The sequence below is a fragment of the Mchenga conophoros genome, linkage group LG7, assembly GCF_057382185.1.
Source record: "Mchenga conophoros isolate Kocher_MC1m ecotype Shallow Benthic linkage group LG7, M_conophoros_male_GT1.1, whole genome shotgun sequence".
Classification (NCBI taxonomy): domain Eukaryota; kingdom Metazoa; phylum Chordata; class Actinopteri; order Cichliformes; family Cichlidae; genus Mchenga; species Mchenga conophoros.
The window spans coordinates 42,264,093-42,290,014 of record NC_140532.1 but is presented as its reverse complement, the minus strand read 5'-3'; the positions used below and the strand labels follow the sequence as shown (position 1 = coordinate 42,290,014).

General features: G+C 39.2%; 1 protein-coding gene across 1 annotated transcript in view; it reads right to left on the bottom strand.

The window, feature by feature from the left end:
• Positions 1-2,729: 2,729 nt before the first annotated feature.
• The window catches only part of trabd2a (TraB domain containing 2A), a 58,623-nt gene continuing 35,430 nt past the window's right edge, over positions 2,730-25,922 (bottom strand). The window contains exons 5-7 of the mRNA XM_085281221.1: positions 8,356-8,446; positions 6,324-6,596; positions 2,730-4,072 (exon numbers count right to left, since the gene is read on the bottom strand). Coding sequence (XP_085137347.1) covers positions 3,865-4,072; positions 6,324-6,596; positions 8,356-8,446 — 572 coding nt within the window. The 3' untranslated portion in view covers positions 2,730-3,864. The remainder of the gene's footprint in view (positions 4,073-6,323; positions 6,597-8,355; positions 8,447-25,922) is intronic.

Genomic DNA, 25,922 nt, shown 5'->3' with positions numbered 1-25,922 from the left:
TTTTCTCTCTACATTTCTCCAAACACGCATCACGCCATGAAAGGTAGCAGTGTTCAGTTCCACATTCTCGCATAAGGTCAGCGGCAAAAGTCTGGGGTTCATTTTCTTTAAGTTTAAAAAAAAAAAAAAAGATTAATGACCTGACCTGATCAGCAAAAAAGTCAAAAGTAGGCCTAAATTGTTTATAGAATAAGAATTTAAAAAGCCCTCAGAGCTAAATATTATATCCCTGCATTCTGTTATTCTTGGCCTTTTGACCTATTTGGACAAACAAAGCAGATAAAGGCTGAACAATGACACGCAGAGAAATGTCTGTTTCAGGCTTTTAGTGAACAGAAGTTGAAGCTGAAGTATAATTCTTCTCTGTGAAAAGGAAGTGCCCTCTTAGCCTCAGAAGTTAACATTAGCTCTTTGAGCTAAAATAGCTCGTTGCAGCCATTTTGCATAATTGCATAGCAGTCTCTGATATAGCCTCTGAAAATGTTCACTACTTTTCCATGTTAAATTCCTTCAGTGCAAGATCTCAAATCCTGCCAACAACATTTCAATGGGATTCAAATCTCAGCTGTGATTACTCTGCTACATGACTTTATTCGTCTTCTAAGCTATTCCTTGGTTGTTTTTTAACTGAGCTTCAGATACCCAAATGGAACAAGTTCAGCCTTTGGACACCTTCATGTTATTTTTTAGCATTTGTTGATCCAATATAAGATTTAGAATTGAATCAGTGATTCAGTGATTTGTCTGTCCCGAAAAAGCCTGCAGTCTCCTTTATGAGAGAGTGTGTACGATCCATGCAAAGAAAATCTGCACGAGCACATAAGAGGAAATTGGAGTGAGGAAAAAAGACAGAAAAGGCAAGAAATGAATAAATCAAAAATCTGCCAGTCAAACAGCTACCTGCTGTGTGCTGCTCTTGTCAGTAAGAGCACATCTGAAAGTAGCTATGTACGCTGTGCTTGTAATGATAATATGTAGTGTAATAATAATTTTGGGAGATCTGTCTGCTGGCCTTGTTTCCTAACTGGAAATTTACATAATAGCTGTTATGATGCTATTACAGCTATTATATATTGCTGCTATACTGTAGTATAGCAGCATAACAGCACTATCACCTCACAGTAACAAGGTCCAAGATTTGAATCCAGCATGCAGGCTATGTGATCTCCTCCAACAGTCCAAAGGCATCCACGTTTTAAGCGATGAGTCTACAATATCTGTAAGTACTGAAAGCAAGTGAGTGAGTGTGTGTCTGTGTGAGACCTGCAAGAGACTGGCAAGTTGTTCAGAGTGTACCCCACCTCTTGCCATGAGACAGGCTCCAGTCCCCAAAACCCTGAATTGGGTAAGTAAAAGAAAATGTAGCGATGGATGGAAATGTTTTATCTTTTAAAAGGTTGTGATGGTGCTGATATTCCTGGTAAGAAGACAAAGTGTGTAAGAGCCATCACATTGTCTCCAGACAGTAAGACAAAAATACACATTATGCACAGACTTATAAGTGACACCCACGGCTGCCTTTCCTGTCACCTGCTGCATCCTGTCATCATCCTGTGATGCTGCTGTAAGTGCCTTCACCTTCTTCTTCCAGGACACCGATGCTGGTGGAGCCAGTCCTGAAAAAAACAGCAGTTTGAATTCAACCCTGTAGCTGATATCACTTACAGAGTGATGATTTACTAAAGTATTTTTAGTGCAAGACATGCACAAATGTGTGAAAAGCTGTAAGGATGTGATTTACTTTTTCCATGCATCTTACTTTTTTGCTTTTTAAATAAAAACAAACATAAATGTGTCTTTAACAATCAGAAAGCATCAGATAAAGTTAGCATATTCCATGGGCTGTACTGTACTTGTTGTTACCCAATATAACACTTAGAATAACTCAGAATCACTGCCCTAATTTTGCTCATGCATGTCAGCACATCAAGCACATAGCCACTCCTAAATAAAAGCACAAACTAACAAGTCACTCAGCGTTTCCTGTTAATGTAACAAATCAATTATCTCTCATTTCCTGTACATCTAAAGAGCCAGTTTGCTCCGGTTTCCTGTTTGTGTCTCGAAGGAAAGATATTTGCCAGCAGAGCAGCTGTCTTGTTTGTGACAGACCACATGCACACGTCAAACAACTTCTAATAGCTGTCTTATCACATTAACATCACATAAACATGCCATGAACCCATCAGGAGGGCAGCATGTGTACGTGTGTGTGCCCACTCCTTTGTTCAGTTGATACTGCTGTACCTAAAGCTGATGGACCTAAAAAACATGTTAGCTAACAGATGGCTATTTATACATCCAGCAGACATAGGGCACACAGCATTAACATTAATATTCATACATCTCTGATGAAAAACAACAACTAGAAACAGATATGCGCAATTTAGCTGCTAAACGCTTGATCACTGAAAACAGCTGCCTGTTGGAACTGAGGGTTATACACATGATAATGGGACTGGAGCGTAAACCTGTTGACCATTAAATAAAAAGATTTTTGAAGGAATCCAAAAGGTTTTAAGTGTTGGGAAGCTGTTCGTTTGTTCGTTGTGATGAGTAACACCTTTAAGGTACATAAAATAATTTGATCTATACTTAATATAACACTGGTTATTTTGCTGTAAAAATTTCTCTCCCCTGACTTTCCACTGATTTGCTTCACAGCGAAGAACGAGCATCGAAGACCAATTTTACATCCAGATAAATATTTTATTGTTGCTATCTCGTGCCATAAATGAAATGTGAAGGTCGTAAAGCACTACGCGGTCTGCTCATGTAGTCAGTTTAATTATTATTGCCATGATATGCATTTGAAATTACACTGAAAGAACATTTGAAAAACAAGTCATTTTGGCATCATGGTGAGATGAAATATATAAAAACAAAAGCCACAGGGAATGTTTCACATGGCTAACAGCAACACTACAGTTTTAAATAAATAAAAAATGAATGAATGCTATGTAAAACACACGCGCGCACACACGCCCAGACACATCCACATAAATTCTTTCAGCAAACATATACATCAAAGCAGTCGATAACACTAATAAAGTACAATACAATCACCTGTCCCTTTCAAAAATGTAATTTCAGTGAGACACATGACATGGGGCTATGGTGGTTAGTTCCTGATTTTGTTTTGAAAATATACTGCATATCTATTTATACTTTTCCATATAAACAACAATGCTTCTGATAATCTTAATTTTTTTAATAATTCTAAAATACTTCTATAATATTCAAAAGGCGTGTGTACAATTTTCTCCCCGCAGCAGGTTTTTATGTAATCAAATCAGATTCTTCTAAAATAGAAGAATAAATTAAAGTCTGAGCACTTGTGTTTGCAAGCCCAGTGGGTTTAAGAGCCGATAGACGTTGTTTGTCCCACGCCCACGTACTCTCACAGAGATACTCAAAGGACATGTGGTCCCAGTTGCTGTTGGAGAAAATATTTAAGCTGAAAAATTACTTAAGTGATTTCTCAAATTTTCAGAGCAACTAATAGCTGTCTACTATAACTGTGTAACCCAGCAAGGCACTGATGAGTTGTGTAATTAGTGATAACACTACCTCAGTTTGAGCTTCTTGTTTTCCCTACTGCATACTCTGTGCTCACTCTGTGTAAATTAAGTGAAACTCAGACCTTTATGTTTCAAGTTATATGAACTCACATGCACATCAAAGCCCAATCTGTAAAGAGATGAGCCCTACTGCCACACCTTTCCAGTTCACTTCCAACATAGCAAACTTTCTGTGCCCAAACATCCATGGAGTGAACAGCTAGACCAGACTTTTTTTTAAGAGCAGTATATTTGAAACCGCGTACGTGTACCAGTTTTATTTAGAGTCCTTATAACCATTTTACTAGAGGGCCACAGTCCATATCTGTGAGATCACTATAGGTAGTGTGAGGTGAAAGCTCAGTAAAGACAACGAGAAGATCGAAGGCGCTGGTGCTGCTGAAGGAACACGATGATAGTTGTACTGGCTTTGGATTCTGTCAGGCGGCTGCACCGTGATGTAACCATTGATGATGCGAACCATTGGGGGAGGCGGGGACTGCACCACAGAGCTGTAGAGAGAAAAGAGGCAAAAACATGGATTTAATAATGAAGATTTATAATATCTCTCAATTGAATGATGGGTCGTAAATGATGAACACAAAACAGAATGATTTTAATTGGTATAATTAACGAGGATCCTGCATTCATTCTGTATTTGCATTTCTTTCACTGGTTTGTGGGCAAAGGGAATGAGTATTAGTGTGGGTAATACTCCCCCCCCCCCCCAGGCGCTCCCCAACTGAAAAAAAAATTGGTTGCACAATGACGCTGCGCATTGCACACTGACACAAATTAACACTCATTAATGCAAAATAATTTAATTTCGGCTTTCACAATGAACCCATCTTCACTGCTGTGACATTAACGTTTGCTTACATTCATTGATTTTTTTCACTCTTTTTATTACAGGAAAAACAAAACAACATCAGATCTTAATTTCAGAGGCTTTAAAACTCTGTATGCTGCAATTAGTAAACTACACCATAATTTTTCTACAGGCACTGGCTCCCATTTTGCAATTTAGAATCACTACAGACTGGGTAGGGTCTTATTAATTCCAGACTTTTACTTTTTTTTTTTTTTTTAAACAAAAAGCATTTTGTTTTGTTTCTGCACTGTACAATTCTTTGGTACTGTAGGGGAAATTGTGGCAGGATCAGCAGGAAAACCAGCCTCTCTCCACATCCACACATTGTCAAAAATCGCCAGAGAAAATATGCAGACTGCAGAAAGTCAACAATGGAAACATTAATGATGATGAAAGCCACAAAGAAAAAGTTCTCTGACAGAATTTCTGGGTGCTCAAATCACTGATCGTCACATGACCAACTGCCAATAAACCTGAAAGCTATTATGCCCTTTGTTACTCTTCCTTCATCCCCAAATTACACAGACTGAAGTGTCTGTGAGGCAATGACTGCTTTGAGGTGGTCAAAACCACACAGACATCATAGCATTTCCATTTTTATTAAAAAGAAACACTCCTAACATAATGCCACTTTGCCCCAAATTTACATTACTCTTCATACTTATTTGCATTCAGCCAAATACTCAAGGGGCATAGTTTTAGAGAAATTAACTTTAGTTTGTGTGAAAAGGCCTTAAGAGGCGCAAAGAAACCAGGTGTGACATACCATGGCCACACAACAAAGAACTGTGAGACTGGAGTTGCTTCTTTTTCTCAAATTGCCTTACTTTCTCTTACTCAGCCACCTTTTTAGACATTAAAATATACAAGAACGTGCATAACATTGTAACGTCCATGCACAAAGAGTCCGTTTCATTTCTGCTCAAAATACAGGATCTTGCGGATTTAGAGAAAACACTTCTGCAGAAATAATGTACACAAATGTTCACAAACCTCCTCTGTTCACATGAAGAAGTGACACTATTTGTTTAGCTTTTTCTTTCCATCACTAATTTGGACTAGTGCATACTGCATATTGAAATAATAAATACTGGTAGCACAAGTTCAGTTTTACAAACTGCTGCCTGCAACAACTTCTTAAGTCCAGATCTACATCTGAATAACGCTAATGTTAGCTGTTCACCCATTCTCTGTTTCAATTAAGATAAAAATTTCTCTGTTTTGTGTCAAGATCACATGTTGTCCTTTTGTCTTTTCTCTTGCAACCCAAATTTGGGCAAGGCCATGGAAAATTTAAATTCCCCAAAGGTGTGACTGAATAGATTAGGACTGTTTATGTGTTGAAGTTCATATTAGCGTTACTGCTTCCAACCCAATGACAAAACTGTGTTTTGCCATTGCAAAAAATGCAGGGATGTTTCCACATGGCAGACCACACCTTGTGCAAAAGATTCTTCTTTGTCTGAAAGGTGATCTTATCGTGCTGTCCTGTGAGTTCCTGCCTGGAGCTACTGTGAGACCAAATCCCGATACTTAGCAGGAATTCCCAGGTCGCTCTTTTCATAACCAAGACACCTACACTAGCTTGGAACTAGTCAGGACTCATATACCACTGCAGGGCACATATGTGTATGTGCTGAAGTTTATGCAAACTGCATGAAGTGCATGGTGATGTGATATGGTGGCTGTTTGAGCCTGCAGCACTGCACCAGGAAGTGTCAGTTTTATTCTATATACAAGTGTGAGTTTCCCTTTACATCCTCTCTGGCTTGTTTCTGAGCTCTTGCTATCATACTCTCATTTCACCTGTGGCCTTTCATCTCTAGTCATTGATAACCCATATATAGAGAAGAAAGACCTTCACCTCTTTACCCCTCTTTCTTTCATCTTACCTCTCCTCTATCCGAACCCAGAGGTCATTAAAATGCCTGTGCCGCTGTTTCTTCTGCTTATTCCTCCTCTTTTTCTTTAGCATTTTTCTCTCAGATTTCTCCAGAACCTCCAGGCTATCTGGTGGCAGAAGCATGTGGGGTAACAGATCCTCCTCCAGAGTATGCCCCTGACCCTCCTCTTTGTGAGGAAGCTCGTGCAAGAAAGGTTCCAGCTGAGGCGACTCATCGTAATGGTCCTCCAGCTCTGGTGAGACGGGTCCAGATGATGATCGCCTAGAGGATGCACATTACAGTAGGGTAAGATGCTTTAGAAAGAAAGAGAAAAGGGGTTCGTTGCATGTCACTTTTATAATAAAATCATCAACTTTAGTCTTTAATCATCTTTAATCCTGCCAACGATGGTGCCAAGCCTGTCTGCAAAAGAAGAAGAGTAGTTACCCTGCCTAGGTGATCAGAAGCAGAAAACTGGGGATACAAGGCAAGGAACCATATGAAGATTATAAGATGATGTTTGCCTGTCCGAAGCAAAAGCAAAAACTTGAAATCTTTATGCTGAAAACACATTTTTGGGGCTGTTTTAATCAAATCACGTGGGACAAAAAGAGATCACTGTTGAAGAACTCATCAAGCGTGGTGAACTATATGAGCTCCAATTAACAATGATCATGGATACGAAGGTGATGCTGGACTATACTGGCGATGAAGCCAGTGTTGGTTTCACACTTCACACTGCAGCCTGCCCACATTTCACCCTGCATATGATTGTCTGGAGGGCTTTGCCATAAATGGAACTTTCATAATGCACCAAAGAAGATGCAGATGAAACAAACTGAGCACATCTTACAGCCTCTGTGCCTTGTCCAAGGATATTGCCATGGACACCAAAGAATGTAAGGACAAGGTCTGTTTTGCTGTTACAGGCAAAATAAATATCACATTTTCCTGTGAGGTCACTGAAACATGGCATTATAGTCTCGTGGGAGAGTCTACAAGTGCAGAGAAAATGCTGAGCAAAAGTAGCAAAGTGCTGAAAGCAGGTTAGAGTGTTTTTATGCAGGCCAGGAGTTTATTCCACCTGACAGTCCTGTTAAAGAGCCTGCCAATAAAATATTAACATGACAGTTTAAAGTGAATATTTGATCATAATAAGTAAATGGCAGTGAAACAAGCAGGAGAAATACACTTTCAAATCACAAGCAGAGCGAAGTCGAGAAAAAAGTATTATTAATTATTAATATTATATATTATTATAAACAGGTCTCCATTCTTTCTCCATTCAGGATGCAATGGAAGGACAAAAAACTAACTACAGTCTAATAGTTAACATAGCTTCTTTTTGTGGAAGAACAAATTACAAGTTGGGAAGCATGACAGAAAAACCTAAACTCTTCTTTTTGATACTATTTGACACTAGTTTTCCTTTCAAGACACGTTAATCACCATGAATAAACCAATACTGGTAACAAAGAGAGTAAATGCACTTAGACCTGAACAACTGTGATGTCAGATATACTAATGAGAAGTCGAATAATAAATTGTTATACATGGATATAATGAAGGCTGTCTGTTCTCTCAAGACAACATCAAGGTAGTCTATGAACAGGCAAGATGTGGGTTCATCTCAGGCTCATAATACCGTATCAAACACGGGGGCTGTGTGTGAGAAAGTAGAATTACCTATTCATTCACTCAGACACAGGAACAAGAACACAGATTTAAAGCGAGATTACCACCCTCAGTGTGCCAAGGTAGACTGCACTACATGCTTCACAGCAGGAGGTGAGAACCCTACTTAAATTGGCCTTTTCAACACCACTTCATTGGTGGCCAGCGGGGAATTTGTGACACTTATCTTCCAGTACAATCTAAGCTGAAACAAGAGAAGACTTGCAAAAAGCACACAGGCGGGGAGATGTTACCGAAAACACCATATAGTATATGAGAAACTGCATCTAAAAGCCATGGATGTCTTACGGTCCAGTCCTGTTAAACAAGCAGCATTATGATGATGATTAGACTGAAGCAAACTCACCGGTTTATGGGTTGCCCAGCAGGTGTGTGCTCCACCTCATATCCCTGGCGACGAAGCACGTCAATAACTGTGTTGTTACCCAGAAAGTGACCTACAACCAATAAGTAGAAAATGATAAATTTGCTGTTCTGAAAGGAGATGATGAGCCATCTCAAACTAAAATAAGCGGAACATTGTCAGGACAGCACCAGCTCTGTTAGTTCTCTTTCTCGTTTAACTTAAGAGTAAAACAAAAAGCAAGCCTGATATCACCAATCAAATTATTACGCATACATTTATATATCTGCTTCTGTCATCATTACAAAACTTATGATTCCTACATAAGTAAGTTCAGTGTTGCTTTTCTCTGCATCTCCTATCCACTTGTCATTGCCTCTCCTTTTCCCATTCCTCTTCCACGTCCTTTACTTCGAGCTTTCTTCCTCCATTCTTAATTAATCTTCTACCTTCCATATTATATCTCTTTTCTTCCCTTTCCATTTTCTTCTCTCTGCTCTCCTTCTTTCTTATGTCCAACTTCCCCTCTTCTCCTTTTTTCCCCTCTCATTCTCGTTGTGACCCTCTCAGCTAGGTGAAGTAGGGGCATTGAGGCTTCAGGTTGCCATGTCAAGAGGTCTCCATTCTTCCTCTCACTCTGACAAAAGGGAGCAGGGGTCCATTGTTTGGGCCTGCTCAGCCGTGGCACCACAGAGCTGTGTAAACAATGAGCCCCAGCACTTTAATCTGGCCTAGAGCCATCGATAGAGAGAGGTTAGCTTAGATGCACTATGGGTGTCGTGATGCTGCCCAGAGACTTGGACTGAATGCTGGTTAAAACAATGTCACATTATGTCCCAGCCATAGAAAAAGGCCAGAGAAGGGACTTCTACAATGTTTGCATATGATCTGCTAGAGTAAAACAGTTAAACGATTTGTGAGTGTGAACTTTGTGAGTTTAGTCTTAGAAGTCTTTTTGATCCCATGAGCCCTATTTTCTTCTAAAGCCTTTTCTTTTTCCTACGCTACAAGCTAACTGTATATTTCTAATGTATAAACAGAAAAAATACCATTAATTATGCTTTCATATCTTATGTTTTCTCTGTCTTAAGGCACATTTACCTAATTCAGGTTTGCTAAAATGTGTAGGAGAAAAAACGCAGTTGCCACATAAAAAGACATTTTTTGTACTTGTCCAGTAATCATTAGCATGGTCGGCTAAATATCCAGAAGCCCTTAAACTCACAATGAGAGCTGAACCAGAACGAAACAGAGACAGAGACACTGTTTTCCAGCTTGCCCAGGTTTAGAAACAACTCAGCGTGATTTATGCAAGTTTAAGTCAGGGGATTAAGGTGGGATAAATGGAGCTGTTGAGCACAATATAGAGCCATAGAGAGATGGGCGGACTTCAGAACTTCAAAGGAGCACAATTCACACACATACGTACACACACGCAAGCGCTAAGGAGGTAAGCCATCAATTCTGTCATGTCCCCAAAGGCCAGTGTGTTCACGGGGAGTGAGAGCATGTTTGACAAGATGAAAAAAAATTAGAGTTCATTTATTCCTGAGTTTAAAAAAGTTTTTTTTTTTAATCCTGTGGCACAAGAAAATAAAATAGAAAGTGACATTTGTGTGCTTTAAATAATAAATATTTTTTAATAACAAGCTATCTTATCAACATGTAGCCAATGCTTTAAAGCAGATTTTAGGGCATGCTTAATCAATATAATAGAAAACACAAGTGGTGAGACTTTAAACTTTCACATGCTTGTTTCAGAGGGACATTTTTATTTTAGGCGTTTTTTTGGATGCCATGCAGCAAACCCTTCACACAAAGACCATTTTATAAGTGTTCCATTTAGCATGAAACATGGGAAACTTGCACTCTAATCGTGCGCCCAACTCATGAAATTACAAACAAAAACAAAATGTAGACATCTTTGATTAAAAATGATTGATGCCCCAGGAAAAAGGTATAAAGTGGGAAAAGAAAATTATGTGTTAGGCCTGGATTTTGATGAAATATGGCCTGTGTATGCTGTAACATTTGGCCACTGGCTTTAACCTTATAGGCTGTTTCTTTTGTAGATACTAGTTTCATTTGTGTTATATTAATGTGAATTGTCCAGAGTAACAACATTGCTCATTAATTATATTTATTTTAATTAAGATAAATAAAATCTAAGATTCTTACTTTTGGATACATTTCATTTTAGTACACTCTGTGCCTTTTGATGATAAGATGAAGCAATATTTTCACTAATTTAATGGAAAAGGTTAGCCTACACGAACTTAACAAAACATACACAAGGCCACACCCAGATGTAAGCATATACCATAAAATATGATTCTTCAGTGAAAGCAAATTCTTCTTAGTATGTGTAATTTGTATGGATAAAAAAATTACTAAAGTTACCACTGCCCTGTATAATGTACCCTGCTCTCGCCCTGTGACTCCTGGGATAGGCTCCAGCCCCCCAGTGATCCTGAATTGGATAAGTGGTTAAGAAAATGGAAATGGGTGGATGGACAGAAAAAAGGAAGGCAGTGTTCTACTGCATACGTGAGAGATAATATCTAAAGGTATCAACAAGCAGAGCTCCACTACGGCTGCCTCCAGCACAGTTTAACTCCTGGTTGTCTCAAGCTAAATCAAAACAAACATATCTTTGTACCATAGTTATAAAAGTTGGAAATGTTGGAGTCTACTGACTCACCATGTTTCTCATTACTAATTAAGTTTAGAGTTTTCTAAGTTAAGGTGTTGTTACGTGTTGTTTTGGGTTGGGTACATAAGCAGTAGTTTATATTTATAGGGTCCCATTCAAAACAGAGCTGCAGGCTGCCGCCCAGCATACAGCCCACGCCACAGTTTTAAGAGCACACTTCTAGAATAACATGTGTGACATCTGACATATTTTCACTGATTACTCATTTAGACCAATTTCATACATTTTACATTTATGAAATTGGCTTTTACTTTGTGTCCTATTGCACAATATATTCACTGTATGGTTTATTTTGTACCACTGAGAAGGGGGGGAATGGTACAGATAAAGACCTGTGACCTGAAAGCTTTCATTCACAGCTAACTTCCTTCGTGGAGCTACATGCATACATGAATGGACCTCTGAGTTGGAGTACCATGGACCAGTTCATGTTATGGTTATATAAAAGTGACATCTTTTACAATCATCTACCAGCAGAGTCTAACAATAAACATGAAAACTAAAATCTTTCAAAACACTCTTTAAACATTGTGTCTGAAAGCTGTTACAAGGTAGTCATTTGCATTGTTGCAAAGACTTTTGCTGGAAAGATGGATACATCAGCGGCTAGTCTAGTTCTTACATCCACTTTCCCACACTGTCAAACTCAATGCCGACATCATTGCTCTAGTCCAGTCATTTTCTTGTCTGGTTTCTGTAAGCCAGTTAGCCTCCATTCTGTGTGCTGTAAATATCACTGCTCATTTGTCATTCTGCCATTCAGGCTCTAATTTGTTCAGCCCATCTCCGCCTCACCGTAGTCACTCAAAACTCTATACAAACCTCCATCTTCACCTGCACCACGACTAGCGTCTAAACTCCAAGGGGTCCTGGGCTAAATCCTATCGTAGCCGGGACTCTGTTGTTATAATGGGTCATCTGAGTCTCATCACCACATAGAATAACTGAATTCTGTATCTCAATAAATTATGTTTCTCTTCATTGAACTTTTATTATGATATTGAGATAACATTACTTTCCTGGTTGACACTATAAAACCAGGAAAGTAACTCTATATAGTCCTGTGAAATACTAAGTACACCCTTAAAGCTTCCATAGGAATCAAGGGGGTAAGCAGATGCTGCTAATCAAATGCACACGATTAACCGATCATCAGCAAGTGTGAGCATCTCTGTATAAACAATAGTTTTGGCAGTTTGGTGGTCTGGAGCATGTGTGTTAACATAACAGGTTAACGTGAGGCCACATAATGCCACAGTCTTCCCTGCAAATTCCTCACTAACGTCATAACGTGGAATGCTCAAAGAAGCTGCGAATAAACCGGGAGCTATTTCTCAGCATGCCAAAACAGTTAGAAAAAAACTGAACAGATATGCCTCGTTTGGCATGGTTGCCAGGGGAAAGACTCTTCTCAAAAAAAAAGAACATGACAGCTTAGGAATTGCAAAGTTGCAAATGAACAAACAACCAAACTTCTGGTAACGATTTTAGCTTGTTTTGCAACCACAGGGCCCGGAGTCTAGAGCTAAAGGCTAATTGCAAGGCAATCTATCTAACAGCTAAAGAATGGTCAACATTTGGGGATATAGCAGATACCAAGCACACCAGTAAATCTACAGAACAAACACTGGCAAAACAAATCAGGTTTGTTGCAATGACCCAATCAAAGTGAGACTGTGAGTCCTGTGGCAGACAGTGTTGGTCAAGTTACTTGAAAAAAATAATCATTAACTAATTTCTGATTACTTCCCCCAAAAAGTAATCCCGTTACTTTACTGATTACTTATTTTCAAAAGTAATTAATTACTTAGTTACTTTTTAAAAACACGATTTACAACCTGAATAGGTGATAAAGCGATAGATCTTTCAGCCCAATTCCACTTTTTCTGCATAATCCATCATACAAAATGTAATCAAATGGAAAAGTCTCTTTTTAACTTGTTTTATCAGTTTTAATCTTTTAACTTTACGCATCAAGCAAAAATTTAATTATATGCACCATTCTCTGACTTTAGTTTAACATTTAAGCCTATTTTCTGCACATTCTAGCACATAGGTAAAATAAAATATTTTTTGTGTTTACACTCAGTCTTTCAAATAGATGCAAGTAAAACACAGCAGAAATTAAATAAAGTCAAAGACTAGCAGTCCTGTTGCTCTATTTTCACCTCTAAAGCAGGAGTGGGGTAGGCGGAGGTGTGCTCTGGTGCAGGTGTGCTGCAGCGGTGTGGAAGAATCCGCGAGTTTCTCTGTGAATTTCCCATTATGTCGTTGCGCACTCGGTGCTTGTTTAGGGGTTTTTTTCGCTGTAAAAAGAAGTTTTCTTCCCACGCAGTGATCAGCGGACACTAATGTTTTTGTCACTTTTTATGGAATTAAACTCAAAGTAAGGTCAGTACTTCCACGCTTTAAACGCTGCACGCTCATACTCTCTCCTGCACTCGATATATTATCCATTGTTGATCTGCACACAGCTGTTGTCACAAACGTCGCACTCACTTACGTCACTGTCATGAGACATTCTCGCAAGAAATCACAGTTTTAGTAACGCAGTAACGCAGCGTTCCTACGGGAAAGTAACGGTAATCTAATTACCGTTTTTGCGATAGTAATCCCTTACTTTTAGGGTTGCCAACCGTCCCTTAAAATACGGAATCGTCCCGTATTTAGAAACAAAAGTACACGCCCCGTATTGAGCTAATAAGGGACGCACTTTGTCCCGTAATACAGTGATAATCAAAAGTAGTCTATAAATGTTAATGGAATTAACGCTTTGTTTGAAAACATAATTCCCAGCCCCTCTCCTGCTTTGTGACCAATGAGCTGACAGCACACTTATGACAATTCGAGTATGACAATTCAGATTACCGCTCATCTCATTGGTCGAGGAAAGGTCGCTTACGGAGAAAATACCGGAAGACAACAGATGACCACAACAAGAAGCATGGCCAACAGGGAAACAAACGCCGTCACTGCGGTGCAAGTCTCGGACGACAGTACACCTAAAGCTGGGCAGACACTGTGCGATTTTTTCAGTCGCGTTATTCAGCTCCTGCTCAAACTGCACGATTGACTCGCAGGGATTAGAAGTTGGTAGGTCACGATGCAGGTCTCACACTATACCGCCCGATGCTCTGATGCGACCTGAGAGCTCACACTGTGCGTCCATAAAATTAAGGTTATAACAGAAAATCTGTCGCTCGCTCTCTGTCTTTCACTCACACAGACACACCACCACCATCAACTTTGCTAAATTGCTAATGAAAAACATGATCAGGCAGCTGTGATTTAGCAGCGATGTAGATCCAACTATTTTCACGGTTGTTGTGGTCGTGATAATTTTGTGAGGCCACATCGAAAAGGCTCGGATGAGCTTTTCAAAGTTCTACAAGTTGTGCCTCCATCGCTTGTGTCCAGATCACACGCTGCACAGCCGTGCTGCTCCGTCTTTTTCACCGACGTTTACGTGTTTGCGCGCGAGCAGTGTGAGCGGCTCACGAGCGATTGATGATCGGGAGCTGGTCGTGAGGTGTTAATCACTTCTCGTTACCCCACGTATACTACACGATGAAGGCCAAAATCGGTCCGATCACTCAAAAATCGGCTCAAAATGGGCCTAAAACCGCACAGTGTGAGCCCAGCATTAGAGCAGCAATGTTTGTTCCCCTCAGAGAAAGGGAAGAATGGGAAAAGGAAAACACCTGGCTGGAAAAAGTTAATATGGGCATGTGCAGTGAATATCAGCGCTATGTGGCCAGAAGTGTGATAATATAATTTATTTTGTGTAATAAACGACTGCAAGGATAGATGATTACAACAAATAGATGACTAATACATAAAAGTAATACACAGATGAATAATGATGATGAGTTAAGATGCGTAATCATGGGAACAAGCGGGTTTTCAAACGGGAGCAGCTGATTAGCATTAGAAAAGCTGAAATAATACCTCAGCTGAAGCCAATTGTACTAAATGCACTAAATGTGCACTGTTACAAGAATATTTTTCTTTCTATTGTTTTCTATTATTTTAAGTTAAGCAGGACAGAGTTCTTTTAAAGAAAGATTTACTTATATTCTCAAAAGTTAAGCATGACAGGCTTCTGTTTAAGAAAGAGACCTGTTTTACTGTGTTAATGTTGTCATTTTGAGCTAAAAATAAATGGCTAAATGATCATTTGTTTCACATGTGTTCATATCACAAAGAATACACATCTACTTAAATCAAATTCAAGTCAAAGGGTTAAAAAAAATAATTTCACACACAAAAAAAGAGCTAGAAAATTCACCACACTGGGAAGGGTGAAGACAACTGGGTCGCCCGGCCCTGGCCACGAGGTGTCCCTTATTTATTTTTCAGGGAGTTGGCAACCCTACTTACTTTACTCGTTACTTTAAAAAAGTAATCAGATTACAGTAACGCGTTACTGCCCATACTGAATCAACACTGTAAAGAACAGTGGTCAAAATTCTTCCACAACCATGTGAAAGACTTAGAAAGCCATACAAAAAAATTATTACTTCGTTGTTGCTGCTACAGGTGGTGCTACTAGCTAGTTACAAGCTAGGTTCTACATGCTAGACTCTGCAGTCCACAGGACCTTTTCACATGACTTTAAGTGCTAAATGTGAATATTTGTCTGTAACATGAACAAAATACAGTTTTGCTAACTCTAACAGAAAAGGACCACAGCAGTATTTGTCCTTAAACGCTTATCCAGTTTTCAGAATCAGTGTGTCAAATTATTAGAACATATGGTAAGCTTTAAATACTGTTCCTTTTCCATACACATCAATATTTACATTACAACTTGTAACTAAGGCTGAAGCAGCAGTTCTCATAACATTACAGCATGCTGGATAAACAAACTCTACACGTATAGGCACCGCTGAGGACATTCTGCCCTACATAGCCTTTTCTTTCCGTTTATGTACACATGTTCCTTGCTAGTCAGCTGGACCCAGCAGCCCATAATCATGACCACTGAGCACTGAATAAAGCCTTTTACTGAAGACGATGACAATAAGATATCTGATGTGTGGAGCGTTTGGTTTGCTTCTTTCGGGAAGATACTATTATTGGCCAAGACGCAGAGCCACAATCTTTGGCTCAAATGGTCATTTTCAGTTTTTCTATTCTTGTTCAGATATTTGACGCTACAGCGGTTTCCTGAACATCAACTGTGCATAAATTATAGCACAGAGACAAAGAGAGCTATAAAAACAGAGAGATTCAGACTTAAAATAACAAACTGAATTTCATGATCTGACATCTCTAGGACGTCGGAAGTACTAACCTGCCAAAGATTTTACTGGAAAATCAGTTTTGGCTCTTTGAGCTGCTAAAAGTTGAGCAAAACCTCAGTGCCTTCAACTGTCAAGGAGACTTAGCCATCCATGGAGGCAACAGTCATGTCAAAGGCAAATGACAAGAAAATGACTGGTTATCAACTCACATAGAAATCACACAGCCATCCTGGTGTTTTTCAAACAATGCCAGCTCAGTATTAACACACATATCAAGTGTCTGGAAATACGGGCTCTGCTTACACTGCACTTTTTTAATCTCTGGTTAAGTCATAGATTTGCATGTCCTTGATGGACAGTCAATTCCTCCTTGTATTAAACTGAAACCTCATCAATTATCAGTCACATGCAATTTGGTTGAAAAGAACAGGACACCGTTGGAAGTAATATCAAACCACAGGCATGATGATTAAACACTATCAAGCTAGTTAAGAGTAATTACACACAGTGCCTTGTAATACAGTCTATCAATCTTCACTTTATTATTCTATCATAATTTGTAGACGGATAAAACATTTCATTGGATACAGCTGAAAATACTGGATTTCTTTTTTGTGAATGGTTTGTTTCACTGATTTTAAAGCAGGCTTCACGACTTTTTTCTTTCTATTTTAAGGAAAAAATGAACAATTGGCGTACAACAAATGAAATCAAAAAAGCTTTACATAAAAGTGCTGCTTACTTTCAAGAAACTAAAATCTGACTCAAAAGTTTAGATTGGAGCAAAACAAATGAGTATTAAATAATTAATAAATATTGATGCAGTGATTTTTGTTTCTTCTTAAACAAAAAAAAGTTGCAAGGAAAGTTGGTGGCAAATCTACTTAACACTTTGAATAAGATGCATTTCTCATGTGATGCAGGTATTCCATCTTACTTTAACTAAAAAATGTTAGTAGTGACCACAGAAATAAAAGTACAGTACGCTGAGGGTGATGGGAAATAAAATCACTTTGGGTCATAAAACCAAAGTACTGGTCATATAAAAAGTTCTGGCATAATATGACTTGATATATTGTTAACTAAAATAATAGAATAGTATAATTTTATTGAACAAAACAAACTTTCTAGTGGCGTGGTCAGTCACTAGTTTTCATCCAGTTGAGACTCTGAGAATTTTACAATAGCAAATCAAATACCTACCCAGAGAAATGCATAGTTGGTACTAGAGCTACACTGATAACACTGCTGTTGAAGGTGACAGAATGGAAATACATGAAATAACCACTGAGTGTTTAATCTGAATACCACAGTGTGATTGCACAGCAACAGCTGTTGTTCTACATACATGAAACTTTCATAATCTTCCTACAACGCACAAAGTCACAACTCCTCTTATACATTCAAAAGATAAACAACCAAAATATTGCCAAGCAACCGTCTACAGATGATAATTGGTACAAATTTGTACCAATTATGCACATATTATACACATATAAAACCATCAAATCATTTTAATTTCACAACAAGTAGAATGCAATTTATATCCAAGGTACTTTTCGTGATGCATGACTTTAGCATGCAGCTTAGCAACCACCTAGTAATGGGCTAAAACATTTGATTTTTTAAACATGAACTATAAAATGCTAAAGTACTTCACTTTATATATATTCACTTTATAGTTTTTGACATTTAATTTCTATCTACAAAAATGCTATTATGCAAGATATGTTATGATGCCACCATGGTCTAAAATCACAGCCCAAATAATCCTGTATCAGAGGCATACACTAGATTATCTCATGCAGCCAGCTTGTGGCGCTGAAACTCTTAATGTTAACATTATTCATATCCTTGTGGGCACTGTGATTTTTTTTTACCATTGGATGAGTCATGGAAAAAAACTTTTTTTAATGTCATTGCCTGGAATAAATTTAGCATGATGTTACATGCAAATATGTGCTGTCATTTTGATCCAAACCCCCTGCAGGATAAGGGTACTCTTTTCGTGAAAGCATAAGAGAGAATGCCAAAACCAAGACAGCTTTGGTTAAACGGGTGTGCATACAAGCCAGCGGATTTAGTCTCCACCCAAGTCTCAAGCCTTTTATTGGAGTACATCAACTTTCTAACTGTAGATTATATTACATTGTAACTCAGTACAGTTTTATCTCTTGCAGGTCCTTCAAAAACATAACTTACCACAAAGACTTTAAAAATGGTGGACTCTGTAGCATCAGAGCAGTCCAGCGCAGAGGACAGCAGTAGAGCTTCATGTGTTGTTTTAGTCAGACTCGACAACATATTACATCATTACAATCAGACCTCATTCATTCAAACTCCTCCAGGATGTGGTTTTGAAAGGGAGATGCCAGTGATAAGAGAAAGCTGTGATAAACGATGGTTGTGATACGGCTGTAAGAATTTGAAAGACTGATCATACACAAGAGAAAGCCACACACCACGTACCTTTATAGAGTTAGGCCAAAGAATGCTAACATCTCCACCAATACCAAAACATTTCTCCTTGTACTTCTCTCAGGCATGTTACTGTGTGACAGACAGTTCACTAATAGGCTTAATTCAGTGAAATAAAACAATTTACAATCAAACTGATAGCAATCAGGATTATGTAAACAGACACAGCTGTTGAAGTAGAGATGACAAAGAAAAAGCGAGACACACAGGGAAGGCAAAACAAAGAAGCTAGACATAAATGCAGACAGAAAACAAGGCAATTCAAGACAGAAGCAGAAACAAAAGAGCAGATTTATCCTTCTTACAAAAGAAAAACAGATTGCAAAGCAATACAGGAATGTCAAGACTTCAGATGCCAGACTGTGATAGCAGAGGACAAGAGCATCCTTTAAGGCCACAGTTTTACAGCTAAAACAAACTATTGAGATTCTGTAGACTGTATCTTGAAGCTGTGCCCACGCAAAGTTGGCTTACTACCACCAACCTGAATAAATGAGTGGGGACAAGACAGTTTGAAGCGCGGTGTTAGCTTGGTGGTGGTTTTCAAACAATTAACCAAATATCTTGAGCTCAAGCTAAACTAGGGAAAACGGAGATTAGGAAATGTGAATTTGAGAAGACATTACAACTAGACGTGAACTCCTCGTTCACATAATTTGGATCAGAAAGGTTTTAGGTGCTTCAGAGGAAATCGATTACATTGCCTTCATCTCATCTGACACTGTTTGTTACCACCAATTTGTTATTTAATGATCACCGTCTCTGTCCCAGACAAGTGTTTCGGAATAATGGTCTCTTTAATGTGGATGTTATTTGGGAGAATGTGAGAGAAAGTACATGGAGTTGCATTGCTTAGTGCAAATTTGCTGCAACTTTGTTCGCACTTGCAGAATTGATGAAGACGGATCATTAAATGCGTTTGTCATTTAATTACTTTGTCTTGCTTTGTGCATTTTTTTGTTTTTTTTAAACATGAACCATGCTTATAATTAGTGTGATAACCGCTCAAGGGTCTGCAAGAAGTTTCTAAGGTTGTGCTGAGGAACTGCAGCTTTAAATTTATGCTGAGCCTAAATGAAAAACAGGGCACATAAGAGGTATGTGGTGTGAGGTTGTTTTTTAAATAAACCCTCACTTGAAAATTTGTGGTGGCACACAGCACTTTGGAGCCGTGTTAGGGATTACATCTGTCAGGCTGCAATAGTCTACACTCTCTCGCTCAGCGCAGTCCTCATTTTTAGCTCCTTCTGCCAAGACATTAAGGGACTTGAGTACACACCGGCTCATTGACTGTGAAAAAGGGATCAAAGTTGGAAAATTCTTTACAAGCGAGCAGTTCTGACAAAATAAACCGGAGCAATGCCAATTCTGAAGGTCCCTACCACTGAATGTCTCATTTTACAAATAAAGTTTCAGAGAATATTTAATAGGGGATGGTGCTGGGCCACCTGTCCACCTACAGCCTGGAACTGACTGTAGCATAAAGTGGAAATATCAAAGTAAAGCTCCTAAAAAACTGTACTCGTCACTTTCCAGTGCTTATATCCAGTTCAGCGTCTCAAGCGCCAAGAAGGAGAAAAAAATACCCGTGTGTTTGAATACCCGTGACTGAGAACGCTCTCTTACTGATATACAGTCTTTGGATTTCATGTTAAATTTAATTGTTTCTTCAGCTGCATGGTAGAGACTTTTTGAAACGGTAAAGTGAGACAGATGAAAAATGTATGCACAATGAAGACATTTATATAAAGAAAGAGAAGGCAATTTGATATATGCAGATATATTCTTTTGAGAAAAAGAAACGGGCTTTGTAAAAGATGCCTATTGCAAGTTCAATATTATACAAGCTTACATACTCACCAGGTTCACCTAGCTAGTATTAGGTTAGGCCAACTTTTCTCTTCAGAACTCTCCTAATTCTTCATGGTACAGACTGAACAAGGTGCTGTACACATTCCTCACATATTTGGGTCCATATTGAAATGATATCATCAGAAAGTAGCTGTACAGTCATAATATAAATCTGCTGTTCTACCACACTGCAAAGGTCATATGTTGGATGTAGACCAGGGGTGTCCAACGTCAGGCCTCGAAGGCCGGTGTCCTGCAGGTTTTAGATGTGTCCTTGATCCAACACAGCTGATTTAAATGGCTAAATTTCCTCTTCAACATGTCTTGAAGTTCTCCAGAGGCTGGTAATGAACTAATCATTTGAATCAGGTTTGTTGACCCAGGGTGATATCTAAAACTTGCAGGACACCGGCCCTTGAGGCCTGGAGTTGGACACCCCTGATTTAGACTGATGTCTGTGGAGCCCATTTGAGTACAGTGAACTCTTTGTCATGAGTTGTCACAGTTTGAGATGATTTGAGATGACAAGGCGCATTATCCTGTAGAAAGCAACCAATCAGGAGATGGATACACTGTGGTCCCAAAGGGACGTGCATGGTAGGCATGCACCACACCATTACACCACCACCACTGGCTGGATGGAGCCACTCTTCCACCCTACTGTTGCTGCAGAAATTGAGACTCATCAGGCCAGGCATCAGCTTTCCATTCTTTTGTTATCCAACTTTGGTGAGCCTGTTGAAATTGTGGCCTCACTTTTCTGTTTTTAGCTGAAAGGAGTGGCATCGTCCGTCAAGGTTCGATGTGTTGTGTTCAGAGATACGCTTCTGCATAACTTGGTTGCAACAAGGCATACAACAGGCATTTTTGTATTGGCATCAACTGGGCATGTTCTCTTTTTCAGATCATTCTCTGTAAACCCTAGAGATCAGCAGTTTCTAAAATACTCAGACCAGCCTATCTGGCACCAACTATCATTCCATGTTCAAAGTCACTTAAATTCTTCCCAAATTCTGACGCTAAACAATTCTGACGCTGAACTGGCTGAAACCACATGCAAATGTATTTAGGCATGTACATGCTGCAGCCATGTGACTGGCTGATTAGATATTTGAGATTTGAGATATTTAATAAGCAGGTAAATGAGTGAGTATGAGTATGTAATTATTATTATCCTTTCTTCTGGGTCTGTTTGACCAGTGGTTCACAATCTCATGGTCAGGACACTGGAAGCTAATAAAAAGGTAGACGAGTGTACTTGTCAGCAAAGACACAAAGCTTTGTTCTGTGTGAGCAACACATACTGCAGACTTTGATTACCGTTATACTGAATCCAGAAAAGCCAGAAAGTTTTAAAGACTGTCAAAAGTTATCAGTTGTTGTTTTTTTTACAGCAAAAGAATGAAAAACTGTCTACACAACATGGCCAGTTATGTTACACTCTGCCACCAGAATGTATTCCTGGAGGTTGCATACTGTAGCCTCAAAAACCACTTCCTCTCAAACAAAAACAAGACACGCACACACACAAACCTCTGCGATCCTGCTGTGAGTCTCTGCTCAGGTTTTCAACTGTTTGAGCACAGAAAAAAAATATACCAACGGGAGTCGGATGCCCTCTCACTTTTTAAAAAGAATTCCAGATCGTCATTTTTCTCAGATGTTTTCTCACAGGACTTCCATCTAAAACATGTGGCTTGGAGTGCAATTTTGTGCCCATTTAGTTTGAGTAATCTGCAAGAGCTGTAGCAGTTGTCCACGAGGCCTGCATATTGTCTTTGCTTTAGGTCTGTGTTATAACTAGAAGCAGATCCACGGGACAGAGTATTTTAAAGTCTCCCCGGACGTTTGTGACTGCCGTGTTGCCTTTACAACACAATCACTTTTCTTTTTCTCCTTTTTTTGACAAATTCAAAAGCACTCTTTTCAGACAGTTTCCCGGTTGTTCGTCCTCTGTCTCTATTCACTCTTGTTTTATCCTTTACTACCTATTTAAAAAGATTGTGACCTGCATTGAACTGTGAGCCTACATCCTCCAGCTTTCTCATTTTAGCTTCATAAGAAAACATACCCACGTTTAACTTCTGCAGCAGCTAAAACATCCGAAGCAGCTTGGGCAAAACCTAAAAATGATGTTTTTCTGATTAAAACCTCTCATTCACTCCAGATCTTTTTAAATGCCAAACAGAAGTTATGACCCACAAAAGGGTAATTTCAGCACATGTTAATTAAAACCATACCATCTTAAGCTGATTATTTTGTTCTTTCTGCATCTTTAGCAGGAGGACAGCACCTTCATTTCCCTAATGCTTATAATTTAGGACACATGAAACTCACTCATTTATCAAGTCATTCATTTTAGGACTCTAATGAAGCTAACGACTATTTGTACTCTGTTCAACTAAAACGGTAGTTCATTAACTTCCTTGCTTCTTCTTTGCACAAACAGTATTGTGGGAACATTGTAAGACCAAGTTCTCCTCTTGCAGATATAATCTTTGAGAGGACACAGATGTAAAACACAAAATAAAAATGCATTTGTTATGGAAATGACATCAATCAAGTATTTCTACAAAAAAAAGATGAGCACATGTTAGGGCAGGCTAGGTCGTCCAGTTCCGTAGGCTATACTCTCACAGGGAGTTAGAGGACGGCCCCTCGCTTCAGAGTTTGTCTGTGTTTACTCTTCTTTCCAGATAAGGTGATTTCTACTCCCCAGCTTCAGTATGCCTAACCTTCATACTTCTGCAGATGTAAATAGAAGTTGCATAGGCAGAGGTTCCAAGTGTCCAAGTGTCAGGTCCTAATGTTACAGAAAAGAATCCCCTGAGCATAAGGCCTCCCCCAAATAGTAAAAGCTAGAGTGACCTACATTTCTTGAGCAAAAATAATCTTTCAGCAATAAGCGGTCAGAGAAATATCATGAGTTAGACATTTGTTTTACATGTATGTTCATTAACATGCACTGTCCCAAATAAATTGAATTAAATTAGTAAAGTACAGCTCCCTTGTTCAGCCATGAGCAAAGGTAACCTCTCTGAGTGCCTCGTTGATCTACTCTCCTCCTCGCTCGGTTACTCTGTCAGCTCTGGTATGTGTTTGAACTCTTACTTAATCCCACAGACTGCAGATAAAAATTGAGAAAGCCACTGTGACATCACCCATTGGTTAGTTAAGTCCCATTGTGAAGCCTTAAGTTCCCAATCCGCAGACCTAGAAACCAGCTGGCAACTCCTTGGCAACCCCTTGTTTCTAGGGAAAAGTTTGTATTCCCCGACTGGTTGGTGAGTGGTTGCTGGCTGTCTGTGAAACTTAAAACTCCAGTTAGACCTAGAGATCAATCAGTGAACCCTGGTAACATCTGGTTGCTAAGAAAACATCTGTGTTCCCCAGACTGGTTGGAAAGTGGTTGCTGGCAATCTCAAAATGAAATAGGTCACCAAAAGACATATGGTGCTGCATCAAAACCCTGCTGGCAAATGCTTGGTTGCTGGCAGGTTGCTGCTGTCACTGTAGCTTGCATGGAAGATTCTGACTTGTAAAACAATGAATGAAGGAAACAGACACCATTTGCTTTAAAAGTAAAAGGTGCACGTTTTGAAACATCTTGGTTGCAGCTGCAAGGGGACAACTTTTACTTTGAAGGTGAAGATTCTCCATTTCTCGTTTGTGTTGCAGTAGTTTCACTGCAGCTCGGCTAGTAGTTCGCAAGCATCTTTGATTCTAACTGTGAGCAACCATGGCAACATAATCAAAACCATCACAAAGAGGTTTTTGGTGCTACATGCCAGCAATAGCCAGCAACCTCCAGCAAACACTTGCCAACCAGTTGGGTAATACATTTTTTTTCGCTAACAGCCAGAGGTTGCAAGGGTGTCCTCTACCTGTCTCAAGGTCTGTGTGACTGAAGCCTGAGCTGTGAGTTTTTGCCATCTTTCAAAATCAAATTAGACCCAAATTAATACGTCTCCTATGAGTTTTCCTACATCGAAGCCAATGTAGCATTTTCCAAAAGATTACTAAAAAATGGGCAGTGTAGTCCGTGCTGCAGGGAGAATGGACTGCCATACCCGTTATGTGTCTGTGAGCGAGGGAGCAAGAAAGAGAGTCGAAAAGTAAGAGATGTCACCGACCAGAAACAGGAGATGGAAGCATGTAAATATATAATATATATATATACAAAGTTGACCCAGACAACAAAGTAAAGCTAGTATTCGGCTGCGATCCCGACACGGAACCCGACGTATTAGCCAGAGGTCTCTTTACGGTTTTATGCCGTTAGGGTTCGGAGCCGTGGACCTGTTTTATATACGTGCGGAATAGTTTTCTATACGAGATCGCTGCAAAAAGTGCAGCCTTACCTAATGTCCACCTACTGTTACTCACTTTATATTAAGATTTTAACATCTAGTTGGTATTGGTATGGCGAGTAACCTTCAGTAAAAGTAATAAATCACACAGCAATGTAGATTCATGTAGTTGTAAAAAGCATGATAATATATTAGGTAATCCAAAGTATTCAGAATACGTTACTCTCATTGAGTAACATAGCGGAATACATTACAAAATACTGTTTGGGGCATGTATTCTGTAATCTGTAGTGGAATACATTTTAAAAGTAACCTTCCCAACACTGTGTACAGGACACATAAAGCTAATCTAAGCCAGAAAAGAAGTTACTGAGGTCAAACCTTGCTTTGCTTGTTTGAATGTACAGAGTCACCGTACAGCCAGAGACAGACTCATTCATACAGGAACTGTACATGAGAAATTTCCACTCAAAATCATCAATAGATGCACTGCTGCTGCTAAAGATGTCATTTTTCTTTCCCTCTCCCCTTTTATATAGAAGCGAGTTACCTCTGGTCCAAATGAAACTGAGCCTCTGGGCAGGCATGTAAAAAGCCTTTTTCCAGGTGGATAAGGAAATACTCCTGAGTTTGAATGAGGTCAGTGGGTGAGGAGTTCAACTCTTTTAATAAATCACAGCAAACTGTTGTGACAAGCATTTAGTGCTGCAGCCGAGAGAGAAGCGTGAGCTGTAGGAAATATGTCTTTCAAGTACAGAGGCTGAGGCCTTTGACCAGATGACTTCAACAAAATGTATATATTTAGGAGCGCTTCACTCAGCAGCTTAACAAGCAGTTAGTTACCCAGAGGGGCTGACAGGTTTATCGCTCTTTTATCCTCATGGAAGAAGACATTGCATGTGCTAATGATACATTACAGATCGTGGTATCTTAACATCTGATTGCTAAAATGTTTTGCCTTTTAATCTGGGC